At 43.1% G+C, this 22080-nt stretch overlaps 1 protein-coding gene across 1 annotated transcript in view; it reads left to right on the top strand.

Annotated features, from left to right (window-relative positions):
* Tbc1d22b (TBC1 domain family member 22B) overlaps positions 1-22080 on the top strand; it is a 68457-nt gene that overhangs the window by 18689 nt on the left and 27688 nt on the right. The window contains exons 3-8 of the mRNA XM_047559494.1: positions 4209-4516; positions 6994-7173; positions 7700-7770; positions 9790-9918; positions 11183-11248; positions 15357-15471. Coding sequence (XP_047415450.1) covers positions 4209-4516; positions 6994-7173; positions 7700-7770; positions 9790-9918; positions 11183-11248; positions 15357-15471 — 869 coding nt within the window. The remainder of the gene's footprint in view (positions 1-4208; positions 4517-6993; positions 7174-7699; positions 7771-9789; positions 9919-11182; positions 11249-15356; positions 15472-22080) is intronic.

Genomic DNA, 22080 nt, shown 5'->3' with positions numbered 1-22080 from the left:
CCCAGCCCTTTTTATTTTTTGTTTTAAACAGGGTCTCACTAAGTTGTTTAGATCCTTGCTAAGTTACTGAGACTGGCCTAGAGCTTGTGATCTTCTTGCCTCAACCTCCCTAGTCACTGACATTACAGGAGTGCACCACCACACCTGGCCTCTAATTCTTAATCTACTTCAATTATATTGAATAATTAGAATAATTATCTGTTTTAAAAACATAACAAAATATCCAAATACATAAAAAGCTATAAAGAAAGATACAACAAACACCCCTATACCCACATACCCACAACTTAGCTGATTTACTCCTTCTGCTTTTTGTTTGCTTTTGCTGGTGCTAGGGATTGAGTCCAGCACCTCATGTATGCTAGGCAAGTGCTCTGCCACTGAGCCACACCTCCAGGCCTAAAATTCACCTACTTTTTTTTGGTATTGATGATTGACCCCAGGGGCCTTTAACCACTGAGCCACATCTCCAACCCTTTTTATTTTTTATTTTTGAGACAGGGTTTCACTAAGTTGCTTAGGGTTTTGCTAAGTTGCTGAGGCTGGCTTTGAACTTGCAATCCTTCTGCCTCAGCCTCCTGAGATGCTGGGATTACAGGTGTGTGCCACCGTGTCCAGAAAAATTTAACTTCTTGACTTGGTTTATTTGAAGAGTCTTCAAAACTTGCAGTATTTATGCAGTCTGGATATATGTGTGACCTCTAAGAGGGAAAACAACAACAATAAGCACATACTCCTGCACGGTGGTTTGTAGGTGACAGATCCTTCTTGCACCTCTGCTGATTTCTTCTAGAGAGTGAATGCCCTGAGGTGATACTGCAAGTGGTGGGCCTTGGATCCCCTCTTAGAGAGGAGAAGCGGTCACAGTGGCTGCACCCTCAGCATGTCTGTGCAGAAGCAATTTGCCTTTTGCCCAGAGGTGGATTTTTATATCTGCAGATACTTGTACTAAATTGCTTAGTTTTATTAGTTTTTATTTGATCTCTTGTTTGTTTCTCATTGTTCTTTCAATGGGTTATGAGTACTCTTCCTTTAGGGATTGATGAAGGCCAACAAAACCACCTAATGCACTGATAATAAAAGCAATATGCTCGCTCATTGTAGAACACATGACTAATTCAGAGAAGTATAAAAGTGAAATTAAATGTCACCTATAATTCCACAGCCCAAAGATAAGCACTGTTAATATTGAGGTATTTTTTTCCTGGTCTTTTTTTTAATGAATGTACCTTTTTTAAAATACAAAAATCATAAAAAATTTATAACTTGGGAGCAGCCTTGGTGGCGCATGCCTGTAATCCCAGCTACTTAGGAGATTGAGGCATGAAGACCCCAAGTTAGAGGCCAGGCCAGCCTCAGCAACTTACTGAGACCCTCTCTCAAACTAAAAAATAAAAAGGGCTGGGGATGTAGTTCAGGGGTAGAACGCTTGCCAGGGATGTGTGATACCCATCCTGCAAAAACAAAATGGGAAAGAAAAAAGAAATATATAACTTGGGATCCTATTTTTATTTACTTTGTGGAGATTGTTGGCCATAATTTAATTGCTTCTTCTTCTTCTTCTTCTTTTTTTTTTTTTTTTTTTTTTGTACAGTACTAGGAATTGAACCAGAGGTGCTTAACCACTAAACCACATCCCCAGACCCTTCTTAGTTTTTATTTTGAGACAGGGTCTTGCTCAATTGCTTAGGACCTCTCTAAGTTACTGAGACTGGCTTTGAACTTGCAGTCCTTCTGCCTCAGCCTCCCCCAGTCACTGGGATTACAGCCGTGTGCCACCATGCCGACCCCAGCCCTTCCTTTTTTTTGGAGACAGGGTCTTGCTAAGTCACAGTTGCCAAGTTTGGCCTGGAACTTGCAACTCTCTGGTCTCACCATCCTCAGTCTCTAGAATTATGGGCATGTGCCATCGAGCCTGGCTAGAAGTTTGTTTTGTTTGCAATTTTTAACCAGAAGAAGTAACACTGGTATAAACTGTTTTAGATCATCTGTGTCTGCACCTCTGATTATCTTCTTATGGTCAGAGATAATGAACTACATTAAGCCTCATGGTGTGTATGTTACCAGATCATTCTCCAGAGGGTTAAGTGATACACACACATCCATTGTGGTATTAGAGGGCTAAATTCCCTGTGTCCTGCTCTGCATTAAAAAGAATTATGTCTTAAGACTTTGTTTATGTAATGGGTGAAGAGCTGTATCTTGTTTCCATTCACATTTGAGATATGTCCTTAAGATCTTATGTTCTTCTGTATTGTGTTACCATGTATTTTCCTTTACTCTGCATGAAATTAGTGTTTGAAATTAATGTCTAAGAATATCCTGCCCCCTTTTTTCGTGTTCCTAATGGGGGCATTTTGATGAGCTATATAAATTGTCAGACTATATGTATCAATGTTAATTTAAACTATCTTTTACAACAGGTAGTGGACCATCTAGGGAGATGGGATGGGTTAGCATACCACTGACCTCTACCCAGAGGGAGTAATACCTCTTAGAAGTGGGGACTTCAGTTCTTCTGGCAGATCAGTGTTTTGTACTCTGCCTTGCTGCTGCGGGGGCGGGGGACAGTGGGCACACAGGCATTTTAAAGACACTCCAGTCTCTGTATACTGTAAACTTAGATAAGACTATATCTTCTGCTTCCCTGTTCAAGGTCTGAGGGATGCTAAGTAAGGCTGAGTTAGAAGTGTCCTAACCAGATGGTCCCCTGGAACCAGAATAATAGCCTTCAGACACAAAGGGAAAGTGGGACTTGGGACATAAATAAAAAAGTCCAATAAAGTAGGAATGGTGTTATATAACTGTCTTTCCTCAATGGGTTAATCTAATGTTTCCCAAATTTTAGTTATATTCCATCTTTATGAGTTTTTGCTATATCCCATACTATTCTTTATTAAATACATTTTTAAAAAAATTTTTATTATCTTTACTTAAGTAGATATATTTTTAAAAATAAACCTCATCACGGAGGGACTGTATAGAGGGAAAAGAAAGGGGGGGGGGAGAAAAAATAACTAGAATGAATCAAACACCATTACCCTATGTAAATGTATGATTACGCAAATGGTATGCTGTTACTCCATGTACAAACAGAAACAACATGTATCCCATTTGTTTACAATAAAAATAAATTAAAAATAAATAAATAAAATAAACCTCGTCATGTCTCTAAATGAAAAACCAATATCATTTGCCATAAATAGAAAGTAACTTTAAAAATAGACACAGTGGGGGCTAGGGTTGTGACTCAGTGGTAGAGCACTTGCTTGGCACATGTGAGGCCCTGGGTTTGACCTCAGCACCATGTAAAAGTAAATAAATAAAATAAAGGTATTGTGTCCACCCACAACTAAAAAAAAATAAAAATAACACACACACGCACACACACACACAAAGTGAAAAACAAAACAATCTTATTAAATTCTAAGCTAGATCCTGTTGCTTGCAAATGTTAGTCCTAAGGCTGCCCTCACTTTGTTAAAATTTTTTTAAAAAGCAGTCTTAAAAGCAGAGTAGCACCAAGCTTAGACTTTTTATACTCTAAGCTCGCAGAGGACTTTTAACAGAATTATTAAAAGGAACATTTTCATTTTGGGACTTAATGCTACATATGTATTGTGTTATCTCCTCTTCTACCAGAAGCTAAGTCCTACTCTAAGTGCTAGTTTAGCTTATGTTGCCATAAACATTAACTCTGAAACCTTGGTGGATTAGTAGAATGAAGGTGCGTTTCTTGCTTGTCCAGAATAGGGTGGGATGGGATGGAGGGCAGACTGTGCTCTACCCTCAGTTACCCAGGCGGAGGGAGGCCCACCTTGTGGAGGCTTGCCAGTTACCATCACAGAAGGGAGTCATGGAGAACTCACACCTGTTCTTTTATACTGTGGACTTGAAGCTACTACATCACCTTTTCTTAACCCATTGGCAAGTCATATGACTTTACTTAAGTGCAGGGGTACTGGGAAATTTAGAGGAGTACGTGACATATTTGGTGACCATTGCTGTCTCTGCTACATCTACCTGTGCTACCTAGGGCTGGTCTGGATGCATCTGGATGAGCAATGGATATGGGCAGTTTTTATCTGAAGAAGGTAATGATTGTGTATGGGCTAACTTATTATATTATTAATATTATAAAAGCAAGTGAATGAAAGTGGTCAGATGTGTTGAACAGCCTCTTGGTAATGTTGTCTCCTTTCTTGAAGCTTCATTAAAGAACGGTCAAAAGTCAACACAGTTCCTCTGAAGAATAAGAAGGCCTCAAGTTTCCATGAGTTTGCCCGAAATACCAGTGATGCTTGGGACATTGGCGATGACGAGGAAGAGGACTTTTCCTCACCTTCTTTCCAAACTCTGAACTCAAAAGTTGCTTTAGCAACTGCAGCCCAAGTTCTAGAAAACCACAGCAAGCTGAGGGTAAAACCAGAACGGTCCCAGTCAACGACATCTGACGTTCCCGCCAGCTATAAGGTCATAAAGTCCAGCAGTGACGCCCAGCTGTCCAGAAACTCCAGTAAGTCCATCCTGCCCCCTCCACAGCCTGGGCCTTCTCAGCAGAATACATTTTAAATAAAAATGATTTTTCTTTAGGGCATCACTCAGAACTTCCATGGGATGATAAAAAGCAAGCTCAAGCCTGAGGTATGACATCAGTGAACCTAACCGGTCACTAGCTGTCCTTGCCCCTCCTACTGTGGTCACTGCTTAGCCCCGTGACCTGGGCCTTCACTTCCTGATACCCAGATGTTGCCTGCTGTTTTCCTCCTCTTCTTCCTTTTTCTGTGGTGGTGTCTAAAATTTCTGTGGTTTGATTGCTTCACATTGCTTTAGGTCTGCCAGGTTTATGAATATCGACTTACATCTTTAAAGTTCATGGCTGAAATGAACCTGAATCAACCCTTTATTGACTTACTTAGCTCTGGGGAAGGCAACCAGCATGAGGTGGTCTTTTTTCCTGTTTCTGAAGGAGGGAGCAATATATGCTAGAAAGCACCAGGTCACAGCTCCCTGCCCATCTAGCAGGCCTGTCAGCTTGGTGGGATGAGAGGAGAGGCCTGTTCTATTTCTTTTCAGGAAACTGGACTGAATAACTGGTGGGGTGATGGTGGTTTTATAAGAGGTTTGGGGACTTTCAGTGTACTCTTAAGTATCCATTGCTGAGTTTAACGTTGCCCTAAAGGGTTTTTAGGAAGTCAGTTATTCAGCTGGGAAGGGAAGGGCCATCGTTCTAGTGAAAGTTAAAACGGCTGACTGGTAATGGATGAAAAGGCAGTGCAATGTCAGAGCCCTGGAGTGTGTCCTGGCTCATGTTCTAAGAGGATTCTTTTACAGCAAGGTCTTTACAACCATTCCACAGTTTTCCATCTTGATTCCAGTCCCAGCTTGAACCTTCAGGGCCATGCTCAGATGGGCACTTGATGGTGATTGACTGGGTGACCACAGCAACAGGCTGTGGAAAAGTGTCTACACACTGTGACTGACTGTCTCCAGAATTTCCCGGGATGAGGGAGGACTGAGAGCCCAGGACTCTGCAGCACATTTCCCTTACAGAGAGGTTCCTGTCTGTGTGCATCTAATATACTGGCTATTGACAGAGGCACACAGACAGGAACCTCTGTATCTGTCTCAGCTTTGCATTTTCTAGGTTCCACTTGTTACAGTAGATATCCCAGCCAAGTACTTATTGACAGCTGTTTTTATAAACCTTCTAGTTGTGCCTGTTAATTTTTGTTGCAACCACTACTTTTTTGTTTGTTTGTTTGTTTTTGGTATCGGGGATTGAATGCAGGGGCACTCAACCACTAAGCCACATCCCCAGCCCTTTTTTTTTTTGTATTTTATTTAAAGACAGGGTCTCACTAAGTTACTTAGGGCCTCACCTAGTTGCTGAGGCTGTCTTTGAACTTGAGATCCTCCTGCCTCAGCCTCCTATGCCACTGGGATTACAGGCATGTGCCACCACACCCAGCTGTGACCACTATTTTTTAAGATCTAGATATGTTAAGAATATGAAACAGTCATGATTAAAAACACTTCTCTTTTGTGGTAGCAAAATAAATTAGTGTTTTGGAGTCAGACATAACTTAGGTATTATCTCAGCTCTCACAATGACTTAACTGCCCCAAGCTGCCCTCTCTTTGTCCGTAAAATAGTTATAAATTCTTACCATGTGTTGTAAGGATCAAATGAGATCATATAAAGGCTTTGGCATGATGCCTGATACACTGATACATAGTAAGTACTCAATAAATGTTAGTTCTCTATGGCTCTTCCTCCTGCCCACTGTCTGATTTAAAGTATCTGGGGCTAGACAGAGTTCCGTTCCTCTTACTTCTGTCATATCCTGGTGAAGTCAAAACTGGTTCGTTTTGGTGGGAGATGTGGGAACACAGAGGAACAGCAGCTTCCGGCCTGGGATTGCCTTTGGCCAGAGCTGCTCACCCAGTGGTTCCCTGGTGGGCTAAGGTCAGGCTAGAATTGTGCCGGGGCTGTGGGTCTCCGTGCCTTGGGACAGCCGCACGGGGCCTGGGCTTGAAGAGAGCAGCGCCCCTTCATTGCATCTTGCCTTGAGTGTCACTACTTCTCATGTGCTCCGTGACATGGGAGCAGAGAAGAGCACCACCTCAGGACTGCACTGCCACCTGACTCACGTAGGCAGGGTAGAAAGGTGCCAGGCGGGGGCAGAAAGAAAACATTTGATTGTCCTTGGAGGCACCACACGTGTTCTCAGAAATTGCTGCAGCACCTGGCGTCTGTTAGCACATGAAATGCCTCGTCTCATGGCACAGAATGCAGCCCTCCCTGTGGGGGAGGAGTGGAGCCCGGTGGGGTTTCCACTTCTTGCTGCCCCTCATCTGGGGGCTTCCTGCAGCACTTGCAGGCACAACCCCTGCTCTGGAGGAGGAGGCTGTGCTGGACAGTCAGAGTTGAGGTTTCTCAGAAGCTGTGCTCTTCACATGGTCATTCTCTTTCTCTTTCAAATGATCTCAGGTGACACATGCCTGAGGAACCCACTCCACAAACAGCAGTCACTCCCTCTCCGACCCATCATCCCCCTTGTTGCCCGGATCTCAGACCAGAATGCTTCTGGGGCACCCCCAATGACAGTCCGGGAGAAAACTCGCCTAGAAAAATTCCGTCAGCTTCTCTCCAGCCACAACACTGACTTAGGTGAGTCCCTGTGAGCCCCAGGCAAGGTAGGAGCTCTTGGTGACTGAAAATCTCAGAGGCCTGGAAGCTATTGCTCTTTATTCTTCCTTCTTTTACTTTTCTAGTATCTCCTGATCTGGTGCCATTGCAGTGACATGCAGGTATTAAGGCAGAAGTATGTTGCTAGAGATTAGGGACCCGAGTAAGGTGGGATTGGTTTCTGGGGCCTGTAGACGTAGTGCAGCTATCCTAGCTTTGGTCACCTGCCTTAAGGTGATTCTTACTGAAATTCACACTCACGGGTCTTTCTGTTCCCCGCTAACGCGTCTCTGAGCTGACTTGATGGCTGCTGCAGGGCCGTGTTCTTGGCCTTCTGCTGCTCAGGGATGTTTTTTCAGGTCTCTTCCCTGTGCTTGTAGGTGGCAGGTGGTGGTGATCTCACTCGAGTGGTGGGAGGAAGTGGGAGGAGTCAGGCAGCGCTGGTGGAGGTTTGTTTCAGGGCCTTTGTGGGAGGACCTAATCCAGCAAGGCTGTTTTCTGTTTGCAGATGAACTGAGGAAGTGTAGCTGGCCAGGGGTTCCCAGGGAGGTTCGACCAGTAACCTGGAGACTCCTGTCGGTGAGTTCTACCCACTGTGTAGAGAAGCGTGAGCCTCACACAGCCCTTCTTGCCTGATGAGGTTAGTCTGGACAAGCTGGTCTTACTCCATAGACTTCTGTAGTCCCACTGGACATGACAGAGCTGTGGGGCTGCAGTCCTGTTTCTGTGCACAGAGGAGGCACATTCTTTTTTTTTTTTTTTTTTTTTTTTTGATACTAGGGATTGAACCCAAGGGTACCCTACAACTAAGCTACATCCTCAGTCCTTTTTCTTTTTTATTTTATTTTATTTTATTGATACTGGGGATTTAACCTGAGGGGACTTACCCACTAAGCCACACCCCCACCCCTTTTTATTTTGAGACAGGGTCTCCCTAAATTGCTGAGGCTGGCCTCAAACTTGAAATCCTCCTGCCTCAGCCTTCAAAGTAGCTGGGATCATAGGCATGTGCCATTGTGCCCAGCAAGACACATTCTTGAGAGTTTATTCCTGCAGTGCAGGGTGGAATGTATTCTTTTTTTTTTTTTTTTTGTGGTACTGGGGATGGAACTCAGGGCCTTGTGCTTGCAAGGCAAGCACTCTACCAGCTGAGCTATCTCCCCAGCCCTTGGAATGTATTCTTATTCCCATACATGGAGAGAAGCATAAGTTAGCTCCTGTGGTCACAGTCTCACTTTCTTAACAGCAAAGAGGCAGAATATGAATATAGTAAGAAGGGTGATCCCAGCACTTGCTTTTTTTTTAATTGGAAATTGAACCCAGGGCGGGGTTTACCACTGACCTAAGTCCCTAGCCCCTTTTTTTTTTTTTTTAATTTTTCGAGACAAGGTCTCACTAAGCTGCTTAGGGCCTTACTAAATTGCTGAGGCTAGCCTTGAACTTGTGATCCTCCTGCTCAAGCACCCAAGTTGCTGGGATTAAGGTGTATACCACCATGTCCACCCAGCACTTGCTGTGAGCAAGCTCTGACACTCCCTATACTTCACTCCTTTTTCAGTAGGAAAAATCAAAGTAGTCAAAACCCACTCAGCAACTGTGAAGAGTTAGTAAATGAACCTCCCTCTAGAACCATACTAGTCTTACTTTCACTGAACACAGAGCACTGTGGCAGCCACTGCAGTAGGAACACTTGGATTTGCTCAACCTGTGAATTTCATTCATTCATCCAGTAAGAATTGATTGAGGGCCTACTGATTGCCAGGCACAGTGCCAGGTGCAGTAAGCATATACAAAATCAGACAAAACAGCATCCTCTCCAGACACTGGCTGGACGCGTTGCATGAAGTCTTCCAAAGGATGTATCTCTCCTTCACTGCTCTTCCACCCCAATTTTGCAACCATGGAATCATCCATCACTTCTGCCACTTTGAGTAAATGTGAATGCTGCTCAGAGTGGATTTGGTGAGCAGAAGAGGAAAAGGAGATGAGAGAATGAGAGTGGGATCGGTACCAGGATAAGACTGAGAGTTGGCCTGGAGCTTTGGCTAGGAAGGGCCTGCTGCCAGAAGTTCTGTTTGGGCATTGTAACTGCCACGTCATAGATTCCATTCAGCTTCCTAAGCTGCTGATTCTGAATGGTACACTGGAATAGAATGTGTAACCAGTACCACGTTCCTGAGATGCACCATAGAAGTTGCCAGTTCCTTGTGATTCCCAGAGGTGCTGGCCTATACGCACACGGCCCTTAGAGGCCGTGACCCGGGTCTAGTTCCCTCCCACTGACCTACATACGCTGCTCTAGCCTGCCAACTCTGGGAGCTGTGGAGTGCTCAACAGCAGCATGTGCTCCAAGTGCAATGCAGGGCCAACAGAGTGGGGAACTCCGAGAAAGTTGGCCTTGTTTCTTCTGCCCACATGTGGACCTCGTTGAACAAGGGCAAACAATGTGGCCAAAACTGAAAAGGGATTTACTCTGTCCTCTTGGCAGTTTTCCTTCTGTTCCTTTGATAGTTTCCAAACTACTGCTCAGGCTACAATAAAAATTAAGGACTCATCCAACCAATGTCTGTCACCACTGATGGGCAGTCTTATCTATAGGGCTACCTCCCAGCCAACACTGAGCGAAGGAAGTTGACTCTGCAGCGGAAGCGAGAGGAATATTTTGGCTTCATTGAGCAGTATTATGACTCTCGAAATGAGGAACATCACCAGGATACCTACAGACAGGTACAGTCCTCACCTGCTGCCTCTCTGCCTGATTTTTATGTTCTTTAGATGTGTCTCCTAGTAGTGTCTCAGGTGGAGGTTTTCCAAGTCTTCAAGCTCTAGTGTACTGATTCGGGATGAAATTTATTTCTAGAATTCCTTTCCTGCTTTTCATTCAGTGAAATATATTTAGTTGTAGATGGACACAATACCTTTATTTTATTTATTTATATGTGGTGCTGAGGATCGAACCCAGGGCCTCACATGTCCTAGGCGAGTGCTCTACCACGAAGCAACAACCCCAAACCCTTAACCATTTTAAATATAACATTTTTAGCACTGATCAGTGACAGTGATTCCCAAACTTTAGTGTGCAAATCCCCTAGGACCTTAAATCCCCACCTGGGGACTATGAGAAAATACAGGTCTATGGTGAGGCCTTTCCTTCTAATAAGCTCCCTAGCAACACTGGTGTTGCTGTCCACAGACCACAGTGTGAGTGGTAAGTGTTATGGAACACAAGAGGAAAGACAGGCTCACTCAGGAATGGTCCAGTCTCTCTGAACTGTGACATTGCCTCTGGCAGCTGCAGTGCCCAGTCAGCACCTATATCTGCCTGTCCATCTGCAGAAAGTTCTAAGGAGTCCAGGGGTGGTGGACCAGCCCCAAGAACTGAAGTAGCCTCTGCTGCTGCTGACACTGTCTGCAGGATGGTTAGACTGGGCATTGGGAAGTCCTTAAAGTCAAAACCAACCATTAGTGACTGCTTTGGCAACAAGTGAGATTTTGAGCTCCAGTTCATGAAGACCAGTCCCCCAGGTCCTTCCTCACTTCTTGTGTGTCATGATTTCATAAACAGGTCCTTTGCTTCCCTCTCCCTACATGTTTTTTACAGTTAGAACTCTTTTAGTTCTAGGGAACTGTTGATAAGTTAAATTCTGAAAGAGGTGTACAATTTTGATCAGACCTGGTAAATAAGTGCTACCCAGAGTGAATCAGACTCCAGAAGAATGGGAAAAAGCACTGAATTCTCTTAGGTTGTGAAGCTATTGTTTAAGTGGCTTGTTTGGGAAGGGTCCTTGCTGCTTAATGAACTGTTGCTCTCATGGAAACATACTGCATATAGATAGGAGGGTTTAACTGACTTTTTTCTGTGTTGGTCAGTTCTTTCTAAAGATAATCTGTACTCTAACCCTTACTCCTTTGATTCCCATTTCTTAAGAAAATGACTCGTCAAAAGAACACACTGGCATTTGTGTTTTTGGATATGGCTTCTCTTTTTCAGATTCACATTGACATTCCAAGGACGAATCCTCTCATTCCATTGTTCCAGCAACCACTTGTACAGGAGGTGAGGGGTTCACTTAACCTTCTTCGGTCCTTCCCCCCCGTGGCCCAGGCACCTGGCTACAGTTCTCGTGCTCCTCATAAACATGTGTGGAGCTTTGGTTCAGAGCACTTCCTCATGCATTCTCATTTGATCTTCATCAATGTGAGTGGAGAACTTGTTCAGAGTCTTGGGGGCCATCTGGTAATAGGGTGAAGAACCCATATCTTAGAATTCTTATTCCTAGGCTTGCTGTACTATATCAAACTAGAAGTAGTGGTTGTTGTTGTTTTTAATTTGTGGTGAAACATACATAACATAAAATGTACCACTTTAACCTTTTTTTTGCGGGGACGCTGTATGGGATTGAACATAGGGTCTTGTGAGTAGGCAAGTACCCTACTGCTGAGTTACATCATCACCCTTCTTAAATTTTATTCTGAGACAGGGTCTCATTAAGTAACCCAGGCTAGCCTTGAACTTTCTATCCTCCTGCCATAACCTCCCAAGTAGCTAGGATTATAAGCATGTACCATTGTGCCTAGCCATTTTAGTGGACAGTTCAGTGGCAATAAATAGATTCCATTGTATTTACTGGAATATATGAACATCACCATCATCCATTTTCAGATCTTTTTTCACCGTCCCAAACTGAAACTCACTAACCATTAAAAAATTCCCTAGCAACCAGCATTCTGAATTTGACAACTCTAGGTACCCCAAATAAACCGAATTACATAATGTTTTTCCCTTTGTGACTGGCTCACCTCACTTAGCATGTTGTCTTTCAAGGTTCATTCCTACTGTAACATGTGCCAGAAGTCCCTTCCTTTTTCAAGGCTGAATAATATTGAATTGCATGTATGTAATGCATGCTGTTGATTTATTTACAGGTGTCAATGGACACCTGGGCTACTTCTTCCTTTTGTCTATTGTGAGTGATGCTGCAGTGAACATGGTTGTACAGACATTTGTTTGAGTCCATGTTTTAAAATCTTCAGAGATTAAACCCAGAAATGAAATTAATAGTGATATTTTGAGACCTAACAAGTTAATGAAGCACATAGATGGTCTCAGTGGGACTGTTATCTTATGGCCCAAGTGGTAACTATAAACTCCTTGAGATGAAGGATTTCCTTTGTAGCTTTGTGGTAGCCAGGATGCTGAGTGTTAATGCTCTTTGAATTGAGTTTTCAGCTCTCATGATAGGGATGATGGTAAAAATGCTCAAAAATAATTTCTTTTTGACTCTGGACAATATTCATGATTCTATTTAAACATAGGTGTCTCTCCCCTGGTGGGATTCCTCATGACTTACCAATATCATGAGGAATATTTTGAGGGTAACACCATTATTTTACCTATAAGATTCAGCTCAAAAGAGGCTAAAAACATATTCCATGCTTGTATAATTATCAAAATGGATTCTACTGTCATGTTTTACCAAGAAGAACTAATTTAAAAAAAGAAGAAGCTAAAAACATATTTGAAATCCCTTTCTGGCTTTCAGCATTCAGCTTCCCACTACTCAACCCTGCTCGTTCCTTTTTTTTTTTTTTTTTTTTTTTGTGGCAGTACTGGGGATTGAGCCCATGGGCACTCTACCACTGAGCTACATCCCCAGTTCTTTCTATCTTCTATTTTGAGACAGGGTCTTGCCATGTTACCCAGGCTGACCTTGAACTTGCAATCCTTTTGCCTCAGCCTCCTGAGTCATAGGATGCACGTGCTTGGCTAACCCTGCTTATTCCTTATTTTAACTTGATGATATTCAGATACTTATCCTTTCCTTGTGCATTCTTACTCTAAACTTGGAGATGGGAAAGTAGTTTGTTCCTAGTTGTGGAACCTGAAAATGAAAATAGAAATTCAAACTTATTCTTCACTCTTTCTTTTTTCTTTCTCTTCCTCTTCCTCTCCCCCCCTTTGTTTTTTGTTGTTGTTGTTGTTGTTGTGCTTTTTGAGATGCTGGGGATTGAATCCAGGGCCTCAGGCAAGCTGGGCAAGACTTTACCACTAAGCTACATGCCCAGCCCTTTTTATTTTATGAGACAGGGTCTCAGTAAATTGCCCAGGATGACCTCAAACTTGAGATCCTCCTTCCTCAACTTCTGAGTTACTGGGATTACAACTTTATCTTTTCTCTCACATCACCTTTTTATGATACAGGCAGTAGTCATCTTAAGCAAAGTAAAAATGCCAACCAAGAAGCAAAGAAGTAAGCAACACTCAAAACCGAAAGGCTTGTTTTGTAAACCTGAAAGACAATTGAGAATTAATTATAGTAAGTCAGAATCACTCACACTAGCAGAGGAGGTGAAAGAAAACCTTCAGGGATTATCCTGTCCACTCCTGTCTGTAGGGCAGTGTTATTCTGCTTTTCCTATAGTGCAGATCCCATGTTCTCCCTGGTCGCCAGGTTTGATGCTCTTCAAATGCCTTCGCTTGTATGGTGTGCATGTGTGTGCATTGTACCATACTTACTAGAAAGGCATTACTGCACGTCTCCTTGTACTTAGCCATTGTTAAAGCCAGTCACCAAGGATCTGTGTATTCATAAGGGGCCAGTAGTGTGGCATAGAAGCCCTGGTAAGTCCCTAAGAAAGACTGACCTGGGGATAGGCAAGTGCTGTGCCGCTGAGCCACACTCCAGCCCCTGGAGAAGCTTTTTAAAAAAGATGTCCAAGCAAACACAGGCCACAAGAGGTGGAGGGAAACAAAGGGGGGGCAGGGAGTTCTTGAGATTTCCTGAAATATTTTGGGTCTAGCTCAAACTTTGTTTTCAAGAAAGGAGAGAGGTCATGTAGCAACCAAGAGGAAAGAGTAAGAAGGCTCCCCTAGTGTTAGGCCTAATGCAAATGAGAATGCTACACCCTCTCCAGCCACAGACAGCAGGTGGGTACACGTTGTGCAGGCAGAGGGGCCAGCTCACTTCCCGGCAGGGCCTTGTTCTCACTGCCACTGCCTGTGCTCTCGGCCTTCTCTGACCGTGAAAGGCAGACCCAACATCGATGACGCAGGGGCTGAGAAACATCCTTTATTGTCTGTAGATTCTTTATATTCCTACACTAAATAACCATCTCCAAAACCATAGAACCATTTCCTTTTTCTTGGTCTCCCTAGGACCCTTGCCTGCTTAGGAGGGCCTCTCCAGTCTGACCCCAGAGCTAGCTACAGAGTTTGTGTGCTCTGGAGGCCCTTTGAACTCCTGCCCCACCTGCACACACTAACTGTCACCTCTGCCATTCCTTGGGGGTGGCAGCCCAGTTAAAAAGCCATCCTCAAGAATATGTCAGGCCCAGGGATTGTGGTCATCAGGATGAAGCCAGGCAGCAGGTATCTTTAGATGGAGAAAAATGGAGGGAAAGCTAATGCATGCAGAGGGGAGCATAGATGACAGGGCAGGACTCCATTAAAGAGCTGTAAAGATGTTTTCTTTATCCCTGACCTAGACCTGTGGCTTCTTGTGACTAACATACTTTAGCCCAGAGGTTCTCCCATGGGGACCTTAGCAGTTTTGTCTTTCTCAAAGTCCCAGCTGCATGAGTCTCATAGAATTTGATTTCTTTGACTTCCTATCTCTAGCAGATGTCTGGGCTGTATCCTGATATAGGAAGGGACTTCCTGCATGTATAGTCTGTCACTTGTTCCTAGTCAGGCAAGAATAGAGCTAAATCTAGATCTCCTTCCTTCTCAGCAGGGAGAAGGTATTTCCTCTTTAATTCCTGTGATGACCAAAAAAGATTTAGAAAAAGGTATCAGAACTAAGATGCTCTGATATCTTACTCCTGGAAATAGAGAAGCAGCATCCACAAAGGAGAACATGCTGGTTTGAATCAGTCACATCCATGGCAACCCTTGTTTCTAAGTCATTTGTGTCACTATCTTTTCCTTTTCCCAATTTTATGTCATAGTCACCAGATACTGAAAAGATAAAGGGCAAGAAGTAACTTTAAAAAAAAACTAGGGTGTTAGAAACCCTGCATTTATATCTTTTTTGTCCCACAGAATTTAAAAATTTTCCCCCAAATTGTACACACACCCGACTTAAACTGTGCAGTAGTTAAGTGGAGGGAGGGAGTGTGTCCCCATGATTTAACACTCGCGTCTTCTTTCTTTCTCATTTTCCTAGATCTTTGAAAGAATTCTATTTATTTGGGCCATCCGACACCCTGCCAGTGGGTATGTCCAGGGAATTAATGACCTGGTCACTCCGTTCTTTGTCGTCTTCCTCTCAGAATATGTGGGTAAGAAGCACGAGCACCAAGTTGAACAAGCTGTCACTCTCTCTCATCTGCCATCTGTTTGTTTGTTTTTCCCAAGAGTGCAGCCAGTATATGCTGCTAAAAAAGAGACAGATAGTGGCTTTGGAATGCACAGCTAAACCTGTTTTAACAGTGGTACTAGCCTGGGATTCATCTCTTGAGATGATCACAGGTCTCACCTCAAAAGACCTGTTTTGTCACAAGAATAAAAAAGGTGATGTATTTATGTTCTGCCGTGAATAAATGGTATGATGGCTTATTGGAAGTTGTTTTAGGATTACTTTGAACTTGTCACAAAGGCTCCTGTCCATAGTATTGGCATTTTAGGTTGTACATCAGGCCCTGACATGTCACTTCATGTGCTGGATCTTAAGAGCAGGATATGGACACATGGGACAGAAATTGTGGTACCAGAATCCAACTCATGTTGGACAGGTTGGGCCAGGGAGAGCCCCAGGACCTTGATTTCTCCCCACTCCTCCTTCACCTTTACCGCACTGGGTTCTCCTCACTTTGGAGAGTGGTTAATTTTCTGGTTGCAATTAGGTTTTCTCACAGTTCCTGCCTAAATGAACAGAGTCTTAAAAGGAGTTGAGGTTCTTGTTTCTCCTCTTTGGTTTCCTCGATGACCTGTGCTTAGAGCGTCACAGGAAAACCCATTTGTTGTGTTCTGAGGATTCTCATGGATTATTTTGGGCCTTGGAGGAAGAGGTCCATCCCGTTCAGGTTTTCTGGTGGGGCACAAAGGGATGGTGTTTTGGTCTTTGATGAGGCATTCTCAAAAAGTTAAGACAACTGAATATCATCCCTTCCTTTGCTTAAGTAGCAGCAGCCAGGGTAGAACTGGTGGTAAGGCCTGGCACGGTGGCACACACCTATAATCTCAGCTACTCAGGAGGCTGAGGAAGGCCAGCCTTAGCAACTTAGTGAGATACTGTCTCAATATCAAAAATAAAAGGACTGGAGATATAGCTCAGTGGTAGAGCACCCCTGGATTCAATCCTTAGTTCTATAAGTATACACACACACAACTGGGAGTGAGGGTGGAAGGTCATTCTTGTCCACTCTCTCAGGTGATCCTAAGTAGCAGCAAGACCAGTTAAAATTTAGCTTCCAAAAACTTATAAGAAAGTCTTTTCTATAGGACTTTATTACTCCCCTCCCCAGCATAATAGGTCAACTTTTGGAGGCAACTTAATTCTATTGTCTTTTCAATTTTGTTAAGAAAGTAGTTCAAAACCAGGCTCAGTGGTGCATACCTGTAATCCCAGCAACTCGGAAGGCTGAGGCAGAAGTATCATGAATTTAAAGGCAGCAGCCTCAATAACGGTGAGGCACTAAGCAACTCAGTGAGACCCTGTCTCTAAATAAAATAGAGGGCTGGGGATGTGGCTCAGTGGTCGAGTGCCCCTGAGTTCAATCCCCAGTACCTCCCTAAAAAAATTTAAAAATTAAAAATAAATAGGGTTAGGGATATAGCTCAGTGTTAAAGCACCCCTGGGTTCAGTCCCCAGTTGGAGAGAGAGAGAGAGAGAGAGAGAGAGAGAGGGAGAAAGTAGTTCAGCTAATTTATTGGGATTGGGATTTGCTTTTTATAATAGTAATCACTGTGTTTTCTTCTTTTCCTTTCCTCCTCTTCCTCCTTTTTCCTTTTCCTCTCCCTTCTCTCTCCTCTCCCTCTTCCTCTTCTCTTCCTCCTCCTACATACTAAGCACACACTCTACCACTGAGCTACACTCCCAGCCCAGTAATTTTCTAAAATAGTATTAAAGAATGTGAGCCAGGCAAAATGACATGTGCCTATAGTCCCCACTACTCAGGAGGTAAGGCAAGAGAACCCCTCAGCCCAGGAGTTTGAGACCTGCTTGGGCAACGTAGCAAGTCCCCATCTCAAAAGCATGAATAAATGAAGTAGAATTGAAGGATGAGCCTAGGAAGATATTAATCCAGTCTTTATATTTGAGGTCTGAATGCTCATATGACATGTTGGTGACAGTATCATACCCAATTAAAAAATAATTTTCAGCAGTTACAGTTCTGATTGGGTATTTAATTCCTTGTTAGCTGTCATTTGTATTTTGTACCAAGCTTTCCTTTACCTTCCAAGGGTGCCCATCTCACTCCTACCTCAACTCCATCTGTTTCATGAAGCACCTGCCTTTCTGTGAAAGTTAGAACGGATTTCTGACCCTAGTATTTTGTCAATGTTGCACCTGCTGACCAGGGAAACCGTTGCTGACCTGCAGCATCTGCTCAGGGTGGCTCTCTGCGTTCCCTCAGGGCCAGTCTAGGCCAGGCTGTGTAGTCTCACTCCTGCTACATATCTCACACGGGTCTCCAGTACCTCCTGACTAGGAAGAGGGGCCCATATATTTTTCACAAAACACAATCATGCTAAATTTCAAATACGTGTAAAAATAGAAAAAAATCATATTGTATCTCTGCTTGTATCCATCACCCAACCACAGCAGCTTGCCCTGTTTATCAACCCCTCTACCAATGCTCTCCCACTGCACACTTGTGAATTTTTTTGAAACAATCTCAGTATCAAATATCATATAATTTTGTTCATAAAGATAAGGAAACACATGCCATAATGCAATTATCACATCTAAAAAGTAATAATAGCTCTTTAATATAATCTAATATACAACCAGTGTCCAAAAGTTCCCAGTTCTTACAAATCTATTCAACAGATTGAGCAGAGTCCAAATCAGATCCCCATGTTACATAGTTGGTTGATAAAGCTCTTTGAGTCTCTCAGTTCCCATCCATCTCTCTTCACCTTAGGAGTCTGTAGCTCTAGCCCTTGTTTTTCACCCTAGGGCCTGGCCAACCCAAGCAGTAATAGCATCTGATTTTCAAATTACTTTACCTTTTCTAAAGTACCTTGACAAACCTGATTTCATTTAGCAGACCCAAATATCTCTTTAAGGTAGATGTACTAACCTACTTTACAGGAGAGAAATCCAAGGATCAGAGATTTAATGAGCTCCCAATTCAAATCCAGATCTTACGACCTTAATACATGTGCTTACCACTTGACCTGGTGATCTCTCAACTTAGATCCTTGTCCTTGCACATCTAAAGGCTCTCCCTACAACATTCTTTGCTCCAAAGTAGGTTCTTTACCTTTAAAAAAAATTGTGGCCAGGCACAGTGGCATACTCCTATAATCCCAGTGACCCAGGAGGCTGAGGAAGTAGGATCACGAGTTCAAGGCTAACCTGGACAACTTCGTGAGACTCTTGTCTCAAAAGATAAAGGGCTGAGGATATAGCTCAGTAGTGGTAGAGTTCTTGCCTAGCATGTACCACACCTGGTTTCAATTCCCAGTACCACCAAAACAACAAAAACGTGTGTGTGTTTGTTGGTATCACTTGAAGTTGCTAATGTTCAATTGTTTTTCACTCCCCAATATGAGAATTTTATATGGTTCAACCTAATATTTTACCCCTAGCCATATTTATCTCATAATTTTGTTTATTGTGTTTTCTTATATGTAACTTACTAATTTTTATGTATCAACTCTGTCCATTCAGCAAGTGTTTATTGAGCTCTTACTATGTGCCAGGGATTAGTGACTAAAAACAGACAAAAGTGGACTCTGCTCTGTGGAGCCTCCTGTTTAGTGGAGAGGCTCAAAACAAGTTAACAAGTATTTGCAAACTGTGATGAAGACTATGAAGGAAAAATCTTCTTTAGGGTTTTTGGATTGGGATCTTGCTTAGGAAGTCTTTTCTTCCTTACCCCCAAGATTATAAAAATATTCCCATGTTTTCTTCTAATACTCTTGTGGTATCATTTTTACATTTAGCTTTTAAAATTTCTATTAGTGCTTTATTTTCTTGTGTGGCAGGAGTGGGGATTTGAAGTTACTATTCTGATTGGATGGCTAGTTGTTTCAATACCATTTATAAATAATATTATTTTTTCATTGATACAGAATCTCTCTATAATATTTTATAAATTCTTTTATTTACATTGTTCTACTTTATTCTATTCCATATATCTCCAATTCCTATCCAAGGACCACAGGGCTTAGGTTTATTTTATCTTGTGGTGGGGGGGGCTTGTGTGTGTGTGTGTGTGTGTTTAAATCCAGAACCAGTCTCATCCTTTTTGTTGTTGTTGTACTGGGAATTGAATCCAGCGGTATTCAACCATTAAGCTACATCTTCAGCCCTTTTTATTTTTTATTTTGAGACAGGGTCTTGCTCCATTGCTGTGACTGGCCTTGCACTTGTAGTCCTCTTGTCTCAGCCCCCCAACTTGCTGCGTTTACAGGTATGCACCACTGCACCCGGCTCCAGTCTCACCCTTTTTTGAAAATTGTCTTGGCTCTTCTTTTTTTTTTTTTATTTATTTTTATCTTTTTAAAAATTTACCATGATAAGAACATTTAACATTGTTTCTTTTTTTTTTTTTTTTACCAGGGATTGAACCCAGGGGCACTTAACCACAAAGCCACCTCCCCAGCCCTTTTTGTTTTTTATTTTAAGATAAAGTTTCACTAAGTTGCTTAGGCCCTTACTAAGTTGCCGAGGCTGGCTTTGAACTTGCAATCTTCCTGCTGCGATTACAGTGCCACAGTGCCTGGCATGAAGTCTAACTTGATGATTTTTTTTTTTAATATTTTGAGATAGGGCCCCACGAAATTTGTGATTCTTGCACCTCAGCTTCTCAAATTGCTGGGATCATCAGAGTGTGCCACCACCCCATGCCTTCTTAATGAATTTTGACATACACAATAGAGTACTGTCAACTGTGGGTACAGTGTTACACAGCAGATCTCTAGAAAGTATTCATCTTGCATGACTGAAACTTTGTGCCCACAATATGGCAACTGCCCCTCTTCCTGCCCCTGGCAACCACTATTCTTTCCTGGTCCCATGAACTTGGCTTGTTCCAGCTACCTTCTTAGTGGAATCAGTAGTATTTGTCCATCTGTAAATAGTTTATTTCATTTAGTATAATATTCTCCAGGTCCATTCAGAGGAACTTTAGAATCCGTTTCTCAAATTTAGGAGGTGGGACCATTTTGAATTTTTATTGGAGTTGCAGTAATTTTTAAATTAAATTTTATGGGGTTTTTTTGTAGCTTTATTGAGATATATAATTCATATACCATATAATTCATTCATTAAAAGTGTACGATTCAGTAGTTTTGAGTGCATTTATAGAATTGTACAACCACACAATTTTAGGACATTTTCTCACTTCAAAAAGAAACCTAGGACTGGGGCTGGAGCTCATTGGCAGAGTGCTTGCCCAGCTTATGTGAGCCCCTGCGTTCAGCCCCCAGCACCACCAGGCGCCACCCCCAACCCCGGAAGACGAGGCAGCCAGCCAAGCAGCCGCCTCTGTGGACTTGCCCCGCTGGAGCATGTGTTAATACTTCATTCCTTTTCATGGGCAAATATCTCATGATGGTAACACTCTGCCTCTTAAATTTATCTACTTATCAATCAATAGACAAAAATTAAGGTTTTCGTTTCGTTTTGTTGTTTGTTTGTTTTAGTGCTAGGGATGAAGCCAGGGCCTCACACACTCTACCATGTGTGAAGTCAGTACTGACTTCTTCCCAGCCTCCAGGCCTTTCTTAACAGAAGTACAACATTGTTTGCTGTCTTCAACAGTGGTTCTTTTGTTCGGTAATAATGCTGCTTTTCTCCCTTTCTCTAATGGCACCCCATCCTGATAAGGCAGCTGGTTTACAAGGCTTTCTGCTTTGACCCCTCTGATGACCCTCCCTGCTGCAGGAGGCCTCCGTGGTCCTTCCCCATGGAACAGCCTACAGCTGCCTATCATCCTGGGCAGGTGTCACTCCACTGACCGTGGCATGGGGAAGGGCCTCAGTAGAGCTATAGGGGTCCACGCACCACTGGGACGTTGTTTGGTCTCTCATCACTTCCCTCCCATTCTCTACAACCTCTACACTTTTATCATGTTTGCTGTAAAATAGTTGAAAACAGGGAGACCTGGCAACTCCCTCTGAGTTGATAGAGAAGTCTGTAGCTAGCCTGGCCCCCAGCAGCTTCTCTATCTGCAGAAGGCAGCTGCTTCTGTGAAAGTGGGTCCTCTGCAGATAAGTCAGCTGTGCCCAGGTTCACCGCTGACAGTGCTAGAGGGTCATGGCCAAGAGAGCCTCCAGACTGGATTGGTGAGTCTGTGGACTCTGGACTCTCACCTGAGAGCTGGGGCTGAAGCCCAAATTGTTATGGATCCAGCTTTGAACATATTAGGATCCAGTGTATTGAGGTGTGGTCATCATCAAAGTAAACTGCTTAACAGCAATGGCTAAGTGATGTGAAGAGGAGCAAGCTCGTGATTGCCCTGTTTTCAGCAGAGGAGTGATGCCTGGTTGGTTTCTTTCAGGGCAAAATGTGGTACCAGTTGTGAAATAACTTTCCCCTCAGGTAGTAGTAAAGCAGGATTTTCATTGCAGGTCTTATTTGATAGCAGTGGAATTCCCAGGAGTGAAGTCCTTCCCAGATCTCTGACCCATGTGTCCAATTCTCTGTGTGACATTTTCACACAGATATATCTTAGGATTAGCATGATTACATGTAACAGAGGATTCCAATAACA

The sequence above is a fragment of the Sciurus carolinensis genome, chromosome 7, assembly GCF_902686445.1.
Source record: "Sciurus carolinensis chromosome 7, mSciCar1.2, whole genome shotgun sequence".
NCBI lineage: Eukaryota > Metazoa > Chordata > Mammalia > Rodentia > Sciuridae > Sciurus > Sciurus carolinensis.
This window is presented reverse-complemented; position numbering and strand designations above follow the sequence as displayed.